Genomic DNA, 9,775 nt, shown 5'->3' on the forward strand with positions numbered 1-9,775 from the left:
ACAGCAGTGCTGGTCTCTCCACTCCAGTGATCCTCTCATATCAATGCACTTTTACAGTGCCAGGGCTCTACTACAGTAACTCTTTAATCACTCCTTAAGGAGAATATTCCCAGAGTGCTGGCAGCTCCCAGTCTACCTGCTACAGGAATGACAAAAACCTTCAGGTGTCATTAGGGCAAGATGTTTCAGGTTTTGCTGTAAGTTAACACAAGGTTGTCACAAGGTTAACACGAAGTTGACATGAGATTGACATGAGGTTAAAACAAGATTGACATGAGGTTGACAAAACAGTCTGCTTTTCTCTGCATCGACATCAAAGGAATGCTTCCAATACACACACATGCACTCTACAATACACATACTCTCTAATCAATAAACATACACTCTAAATCAATACACATACATACAGACATTCACTAAAAAATCCTTACACACATACACCCCCTCTCAGAAATAAGACACACATGCACACACAACACACACACAGCCTATGGTATTTGACAGTTTGCTCCCATTTTTGGCTGGTCCCTTCTGAGTGCACTCCGATGCGCTCAAACATGAGGAAGAGGAGTGAGGAAGAGAGGGGAGGCACATGCGGAGGCGCCTCCATCGCTCTGACTGCCCCCTTGTGTTTCATCTTTGATGTTGCAGGCTAGCCTGTGCCGAGGAGCTTACAGTCGCTTCACGCCCTACTAAAGGCGTTGCCATGGCAAAACAAGCTGCCGGTAAACGTAAAGCGAGCGAACCCCCTCGCCCCTCCCTACACTGAGCGCCGCGTGAAAACGACGTGCTTCCGGGTCGGCGCAGCGACCTCCCCAAACCACACCACTTCCTCCGTACCATGCGTCTAATCACACATGTATCCACCAGCGACTCTTTCTCTTTGTGTGCATGTGTGTGTGTGTGTGTGTGTGTGTGTGAGTGTGTGTGTGTGATGTATGATGTCCCTGGTTCTTTTTTTTTGGGGGGGGGGTGAAAGTTGTATTATAACTATTATGAAGTTGGATTATCACAACAGGGAGTGTGAGAAGCCTGATACCTGCTCAGATAAGGCTGTCCAATCCTGAGTGCTAACGCTAAATTAAACAGCCACACCTGACTCATACACACCTGGTGGGTGTGTGTTCAGTGTGGATTCTCCTGCTCCCAGCCTGGGTTTGTTCCTACAGGATTGGTACACTGTATTTATTATCACGTTACCATAATTTCCAATCATGCATTAGTGTTGAGAATCTCACAGTCATTTGATTGCGGAAAATACAGTTTGATGTTACATTAGTAAATATTCACACCATGCTCTAGATAATCGCGCGTTAAACACAGATAAATGTGACACTACTGCAAGTTCTTGGTATTTATGTTTCGGGAGACACTAACCGATTTCCTGACCGGTCTGTGGTTTGAGCCCGGTGAGCAGAGGTACGAGGGTGCTCTGTCGTCAGGACTGCACTGTCTGCTGTCAGCCATGATGGGACAGTGTGGATTTCGTAAGGTCCTTGCTGAAAAGGGTGAGCTGAACCTCTAATGAGTCTAACTGGCCAGACAGACCCATGGTGAGCACCCCTGCTCACGACTCATGTACAGCCGCTTCTGATTGGTCAGCTTTTCAGCCCTAAGACACAAATGTCTCTTTTTTTATAATAGACAGTGGTTCTGCATGTGAGGCAGAGAGTTGCACCGGGATTGGTTCAGCCAATCAGGAGGGGAAAATAATTGTTTGTAGTCTGCCAGAACCACGGTCCTCTGGGAAATGTCTCTTAGGCCATCACGATCTCACCCAGCTCCACCACAGTGTCATTTTGAGGTTTTCAACAGGAAGGCGCTGGTCTCGGTTTACCAAACGTCATCCGATACACTACATCAGAAAGCAGGGTGCATGTCCGTGGTGTACTAATAATTATTCTGGGTTGAACAGAACTATTAAACAAGTATTTATCCCTTAATGGAGAAGTAGGTGATGAAAACACATAAGGGCAGAAATACAGCAGCCCAGATATTCCCCGGTGTGACATGTGTGTTGGATAATGAGTTCTAGCATTTCATTAGTGGCCATCTTGGATTTCACCCAGAGAGCAGTAACTTGGTCAGTCTTGCATCAGTGTCAGTGACCACACATCAGTTTCACGTCGTGTACTCTTGTGGGTGCAGGGAGGGGGGGTGGGGTGTTTCGAACATGTGAGCCAAAAAGCCCCACAAAAACACAATAGCAACAACACAAAATCTGATGAAAAGAGAATCTCAGTAAGGCAGAGAGGAACAGCGAACTGGCGACATACGTGTGCACACTTCACACATTAACATACAAGGAGACTAGCTGAGGCACCAGATGAAGGGCAGTAACAAGTGTTTAGTGCACTCTTAAGAGTGGCATATGTACATGTTTAGTGCACTCTTAAGAGTGGCATACAAATCCCTGGACTGATATGTGCCGGCAAAGGGCGGTCCTCAGGACTGACGTGTGCCGGCAGAGGGCGGTCCTCAGGACTCACGTGTGCCGGCAGAGGGCGGTCCTCAGGACTGACGTGTGCTAGTGGAGGGCGGTCCTCAGGACTGACGTGTGCCGGCAGAGGGCGGACCTCAGGACTAATGTGTGCCGGCAGAGGGCGGTCCTCAGGACTGACGTGTGCTAGTGGAGGGCGGTCCTCAGGACTGACGTGTGCTAGTGGAGGGCGGTCCTCAGGACTGACGTGTGTTAGTGGAGGGCGGTCCTCAGGACTGACGTGTGTTAGTGGAGGGCGGTCCTCAGGACTGACGTGTGTTAGTGGAGGGCGGTCCTCAGGACTGACGTGTGCCGGCAGAGGGCGGTCCTCAGGACTGACATGTGTTAGTGGAGGGCGGTCCTCAGGACTGACGTGTGTTAGTGGAGGGCGGTCCTCAGGACTGACGTGTGTTAATGGAGGGCGGTCCTCAGGACTGACGTGTGTTAGTGGAGGGCGGTCCTCAGGACTGACGTGTGTTAGTGGAGGGCGGTCCTCAGGACTGACGTGTGCTAGTGGAGGGCGGTCCTCAGGACTGACGTGTGTTAGTGGAGGGCGGTCCTCAGGACTGACGTGTGCTAGTGGAGGGCGGTCCTCAGGACTGACGTGTGTTAATGGAGGGCGGTCCTCAGGACTGACGTGTGTTAGTGGAGGGCGGTCCTCAGGACTGACGTGTGTTAGTGGAGGGCGGTCCTCAGGACTGACGTGTGCTAGTGGAGGGCGGTCCTCAGGACTGACGTGTGTTAGTGGAGGGCGGTCCTCAGGACTGACGTGTGCTAGTGGAGGGCGGTCCTCAGGACTGACGTGTGTTAGTGGAGGGCGGTCCTCAGGACTGACGTGTGTTAGTGGAGGGCGGTCCTCAGGACTGACGTGTGATAGTGGAGGGCGGTCCTCAGGACTGACGTGTGCTAGTGGAGGGCGGTCCTCAGGACTGACGTGTGTTAGTGGAGGGCGGTCCTCAGGACTGACGTGTGTTAGTGGAGGGCGGTCCTCAGGACTGACGTGTGTTAGTGGAGGGCGGTCCTCAGGACTGACGTGTGCTAGTGGAGGGCGGTCCTCAGGACTGACGTGTGTTAGTGGAGGGCGGTCCTCAGGACTGACGTGTGCCGGCAGAGGGCGGTCCTCAGGACTGACGTGTGCCGGCAGAGGGCGGTCCTCAGGACTGACGTGTGTTAGTGGAGGGCGGTCCTCAGGACTGACGTGTGCCGGCAGAGGGCGGTCCTCAGGACTGACGTGTGCCGGCAGAGGGCGGTCCTCAGGACTGACGTGTGCCGGCAGAGGGCGGTCCTCAGGACTGATGTGTGCCGGCAGAGGGCGGTCTTTAGGACTGACGTGTGCTAGTGGAGGGCGGTCCTCAGGACTGACGTGTGCCGGCAGAGGGCGGTCCTCAGGACTGATGTGTGCCGGCAGAGGGCGGTCCTCAGGATTTCGGGCAACTTTCACACAGCTCCTCACCTCAGTGCTTTTCTTCTCATCATACTCACACACACACGTTCCGTGCAGTGTCGCCAGCAAATGTCAAACCTGACTGCATTACCTTCTTATGCATAGATAAGATATATATGTAGTATATGTAGTTAACTTTGAACATTTAGGTTAGAATATAGTGTGATATTGTACTGTGTTTTGCTAAAAAGAAATAATTACATTCCCTAAAGTTTTGTCTATGCATCCTAAGCTGGAGGGTTCTTTGTAATCCTTATATATGATTATATATTTATATCCTTCCTGTATATATGCGATAATTCTCACTCTGGTTTGCACTGAAAGCTTTACCTCTGTAAGGATGGTTCAGATTTCTCAGCCTTGTAATGACTTTGTGTAACACTGGGTTCTGTTTGCAACTCCTTTAGCCATTATGTAGGCACTAGCCTTTCAACTGACACCACAAGATTGTGTGTGTGTGTGTGTGTGTGTGTGTGTGTGTGTGTGTATACATGCACTAATCAGCAGACATACAGGAGTCCCTTCTAATCAAACACCAAACCTCATTAGGTCAGCACACACACACACACACACACACACACACACACACACACACACACACACACACACACACACAAACACATGCACACACAAATCAATGAGAGGCCAAACACTGCACCACTCCCTCAAGACCCTGGCTTCTGATTTAATTAGCCATTAAATCTTAACCAGCCAATCAATGCAGAGAAGTGTTCGAAGTAGGAACTTCCTGCCGTGTGACATGCCACACCCCCCCGTGCCAGCGGCTGGGTGAGTGCGAGCCTCTCTGCAGTACCTCCGCACACACCAGGAAGCCGAGGTTGGACGGTCTTTAGCCTCCTTACTGAAGCGTAGCCTCACCTTCCCCTTTATGGCCTGTTTACCATTCAGAGTCACTTTAATGAGAGAATCATTTCTCCTGTTTCTCTGCACGCACCATCCGTGGGAGAGAAATGGCAGGCTTTGTTTGTGGGTCTTCAACAGTGAGGGATATAACGGACTGGCCACCATTCTCGTATTCTTACACGTCCTTTAGATAAGGGCTCGCTGATGTAGTCCTACACAGAATCACTAGCTTCCTCCCAGACCAAAAACCTTTAAAGGAACCTTCACAGCTTCTCCTAATTGTCCATCTCATACCGCCTGACGCCCCCACCGGTCCCCCTCTGTTAGAATGCATTCCCAGGACTGGTGAATTCCTTGAATTTCCCTTTGAGAAAATGCACACACGCAGAAAATGCAGACGCACACGCACACACACGCGCGCGAGCACACTATTGCAGAAGTACCTTTGCTTGTTCCTCCTGTTTTATCGTATGGTATATCTCACGCTACCACTGTGTCCGCTCTACAACAGTCCTCATCAGGGACAAAACATGACTGGATATAATCAGGACCCTCAACGTGCAGATCAAAGATTGTCATTTCAGATCCACATGAGAAATGACTGCATAACTGCATATTCATGCATATTCATAGCTGATAAAGCACGGGCTGTTTTCAAATGAACATTTAGTGCAATTTTTTGCTGCTCTTTTTCAACTTCAGACTTTCTTTTTGTTTTGGGGGGCGGTTTCGTCATTTTTATTGCACACACACAAGAAATAGACACCTTGAATTCCTCAGTATATCTTATTATCAACTTTATGGATTATTAGTATCAGGGCAAAGCTTTTGTGTATTTTGGTACTTGTATTTATTTTGCATTCAAGACAAAAAAACGCCCCTTTTTGTTAGTGTATAGCAACACCAAGGATCAATTGTCACTGACAGAAGGCAGCTCTGCATTGCCCCTGCATTCTGAGCATCCTGCAGTAGGACATTTCCTGCATTTACAGATGTTTGCTAAGGCTGCTATGTATAGAGCCATGGAAACCTACATGTAAAGAATAGATTATTTTTTTGTTAATGTTTTAATTTTTTTATTGTGCTAGATTACAGATTTTGATTGTGTACAGATTACTGTCCAGTGAACCAGCAAGCGGGTTAATTAAATCTACGTCTTTTATGTTGTTGTTTGTTTGTTTAAAGTACATAGTAGTTATTATATTATTATATATTGAAACAATCCCTGCGCAACATATATGTTTCACAGACATACTGGTCTCAGCATCTCTTATATAGCTGACATGTCAGCACAGGTGTAGTGTAACTGTTGCTCATATACGATGTTTAATCTCTGGGTCTTCAGAAAAGCCCTGTGATACAGGCAATCTTGTTTACTTCACTATTAAAGAAAGCAAAAAATATTTAAAAAATTTTAAAAACAAGCAAAAAAAAAAAACCACACATGAGGTTCTGTGATTTGTACATAGAGGCATATGTGAAATGCTACATATATATTATGAATTCTGATATTCTCTGTTTTCTATGTCTGTATGAACAAGTGGACTCCATCATTTTTCTTTCAAATGTATATTTTCTAAATAATTCTGTTTGTTTGTTCATTTTTTTAATTTATTTACTTGGTTTGTCGTTTTGTTGTGGAGGGAAGCCACTGTGCTCTGACACATTAGGCTAATGTATTATCTTGTAAAAAAGTGTGTGCTTCTTGACAACTGTAATAACACTGGAACTGTATGTTTATGTTCATCATGTGTGCAGGATGAGACACAGTGTGTGTAAACCTCTTCAGTGTCTCAAGTACAAAGTGAAATTTAACACATTCATTTATTTTCTTGAGAGCTACAGTTGGCTTATGTTGAATCGTTCGATTATTACATTATATACAAACGTTTTATATTTTTTTATTTGCTTGTTCACCTGATCAATTGATGGCTATATATGTCCCATATTAAAGTAAACTCTGGTTGGTTTCTGAATAAATGTCTGAATAAAAAGGTTAATAGATCGCATCACTAACCGCTCTTTAATGAATGATTTGTGAAGATTTTCCAACCTGCTGCCAGCCACTTCAGTGAAGTCTGCAGCACAAAGTCGCTTTGCCTCCGAAACCCTCGGAAACCCTCCACAGAGGAGTGCAGAGGTCACGGGGACCTTTCATTAGTGAAGCTGGTTATTGAGCTTTGAGCAGGGCCTTCTCGCGCACCACCTCTGCTGTGCTGGTGCTATACTTCTCTCTTACGGCAAATTTAAGATCTCTGGCTTACGGGGGGTTGAGTGAGAGTGAATACTCATCGCTCCCCGTCTCTCTATTCTCCATCTCTCCTACTCTCCCTTTCTCTCTCCCCTCCACTCATCTTTTCTTCCCCATGCATGGCCTCCCTCTTTCTCTAGGAGGAGACCCGCTCAGAGCATCAGCCAACCAGCAGGCTGTCCTGTGTTATGAGCTTTTAACCGCCTTCTGGCAGAGAGAGAGAGAGAGAGAGAGAGAGAGAGAGAGAGAGAGAGAGAGAGAGAGGGAGACAGAGAAAGAGAGAGAGAGAGGAGTGAGGATAGGTTTTCCTGTGTCTGGTCATCTCCGGCAGCAGATGCATTACACACAGTACTGATGCGGTAATGACCAGTAATGACCATCACAGGCCTTCTGCCAGACGTCCAAGGGGATGTTGCAACTGCATAACATGTTGAGTTCTTGTTTAGCAGAGTTATTTCATATAATAACGTATATGGCTGTTTTTATTCTTTGTTTTGTTAGCTATGGAAGAACGTGTAATTTTGGTTTATTAATTATTATAGTTATAGTGCCCAGATTTTTTGTTATGTTTAACATAGTTTTTAGATTTATCTGGATATAACACATCATGTCACGTCTGTTATTGTAGCTATGTCAGGACTCCAGTCCTGACATCATCTCTTATACTGCAGCCGCGTCAGGACTCCAGTCCTGACATCATCTCTGACACTGCATCCGCGTCAGGACTCCAGTCCTGACATCATGTCTGGTTTTATCCTTTTTTTCAGTAAATAGCGAGAGAAGCAGCCAGGTACCACGGAACAGACCCCACATGAACAGAGGATGAACGGAGCTCAGTCGCGTTACAGAGAAACTACAACAGAAACCAGACGTCAGCCAGAGAAGAGGAGTGTGGCAAGAGCCGTTGTGTGTGTGTGCGTGTGTGTGTGTGTGTGTGTGTATGTGTGTGTGTGTGTGTGTGTTTGTATGTGTGTGTATATATGTGTGTGTGTGTGTGTGTGAGTGTGTGTGTGTGTGTGTGTGTGTGTGTTTGTATGTGTGTGTATATATGTGTGTGTGTGTGTGTGTGTGTGTGTGTGTGTGTGTGTGTGTATGTGTGTGTGTGTGTGTGTGTGTATATATGTGTGTGTGTGTGTGTGTGTGTGTGTGTGTGTATGTGTGTGTGTGTGTGTGTGTGTGTGTGTGTGTGTATATATGTGTGTGTGTGTGTGTGTGTGTGTGTGTGTGTGTGTGTGTGTGTGTGTGTATGTGTGTGTGTGTGTGTGTGTGTGTGTGTGTGTGTATATGTGCATGTGGGTGAGAGAGAGAGAGAGAGAGAGAGAGAGAGGGAGAGTCACTGGCTTCAGACTTCACGACAGACATGAAAAAAGTGGAAAAAAAACGAGTGAATGACAGCAGAAGTGAGAAAAAGAACAAATAAAGAGAAGAAAAAGAAAAAGAGGACAGTCCATTTTCACAAAACACTTATTTTTATTTTTCTATACATTTTGTGATCAACACTGGTTGGTGCAGAGAAGTGTTCAGAGGCGTGTGTGTGTGTATATATGATTATATACGATGTGGTATTATAAAGGACGGCTAAGTCCTGCTGAGAGACCACGACCAGCTATACAACCCTCTCGCAAGCCCCAGAGCCCCATCCACATCTTTATCCACCAATGAGATGAGGGGATATGACAGTTCAGAGATGTGCAGCTCATCCTGAGGCCTTGTGTGTACAATCCTGCTTCCTGTGGGTGAAGTGTCTCTGGTTGCCGTGATTGGTCCACTTCTGTGCTGTGATGTCACTCTGTCCCCTGACATAGAGTCGCTACACGTGGAAGCAGAAGCCCTCTCTCCGCTAAGCTAGGGTGAGATCCTGCCCAGAAGGCCCCGCAGGAATGACAGTGATGCTGTTCTCAAATCGGGCACTTTCCTCCAAGGCTGCAACCGCATGAGCGACCACTTCCTGTAGCTCTTTATCCAGCGCACGCTCTGACTGGCCACACACTGGCTTTGCGACTGATGCGTTTCCTGTGGAATGTCACTGCCTCTCTTTCTGCTTTCGGTTTTGTAGCCCTGCCGCTCGTGTGGGGGGGGGAGGGGGGCGGAGCTACCGATCCACTTCCTGTTGATGATGTCATGACTCTTTCCGTGTTCGTCGAATCACTAGACACTTCATTTCCTGCTGGTGTCACTGCGGGGGGTGAAGAGGTCAGTGTTAGAACACTTCATGCGAGTGCCATAATCGTACGCCTACTGCCACCTGGTGGCGGAACTTAGCAATGCAGTCCCAGCATGAGCACTGGCACGAGGCCACGCTGGCGTCCGAGCCAAGATGAAAGGAATCTGAGCATCATGTGGAGCTTCTGATTGGCCAAGTCCCTGCTGGGGTGGGTCCTTCCAACCGGAAACAGAGCGAGAGACACGGATGCGGTCTACGGATGCAAGTAGTGTAGTCATGAAAGATCTGCTTCACTGAATAGTAGCGTAGTCTGATAGAGCCACCATAGCCAAACGTTTAAAATGCTTCCAAACACCAATGTAGTACATGCAACTTGACTGTTATAATGCTGTCTGGTCATTTTTGTCAGACCTGAATTATATATGAATTATATACAAATATTATTGGGGTTTGATATATGCGTAATGGGGCCGAACAACAACAAAAAAAAAAACAGGAAAAAGACATTTTATTTGGTGAAATGAACAGCTCACCCCTGATTCTGTGTTTTAAAGAGTTCCTGGATGTGTCCAT

At 47.0% G+C, this 9,775-nt stretch overlaps 2 protein-coding genes across 9 annotated transcripts in view; one reads left to right on the plus strand and one right to left on the minus strand.

The window, feature by feature from the left end:
* Nucleotides 1-8,010, plus strand: part of LOC113590714 (RNA binding protein fox-1 homolog 3-like) — a 222,951-nt gene extending 214,941 nt beyond the window's left edge. For 6 of the 8 annotated variants that reach the window (XM_035525383.1, XM_035525379.1, XM_035525375.1 and 3 more), the window contains one exon: nt 652-2,133. In XM_035525383.1, coding sequence (XP_035381276.1) covers nt 652-696 — 45 coding nt within the window. In that variant the 3' untranslated portion in view covers nt 697-2,133. Of the gene's footprint in view, nt 1-651; nt 2,134-7,805 lie in introns of those variants that run through there. The other 2 variants (XM_035525376.1, XM_035525377.1) reach the window with 1 other exon arrangement.
* On the minus strand, nt 2,175-3,995 carry LOC118241269 (early nodulin-75-like; the record flags this gene model as incomplete). The annotated part of the gene is made up of 2 exons (XM_035525727.1): nt 2,175-2,788; nt 2,822-3,995. Coding segments are annotated over 2 exons (1,581 nt in total), but the record flags the coding sequence as incomplete, so codon positions are not given.
* Nucleotides 8,011-9,775: the final 1,765 nt, after the last annotated feature.

This window comes from Electrophorus electricus, chromosome 4, assembly GCF_013358815.1.
Source record: "Electrophorus electricus isolate fEleEle1 chromosome 4, fEleEle1.pri, whole genome shotgun sequence".
In the NCBI taxonomy this organism is placed as follows: domain Eukaryota; kingdom Metazoa; phylum Chordata; class Actinopteri; order Gymnotiformes; family Gymnotidae; genus Electrophorus; species Electrophorus electricus.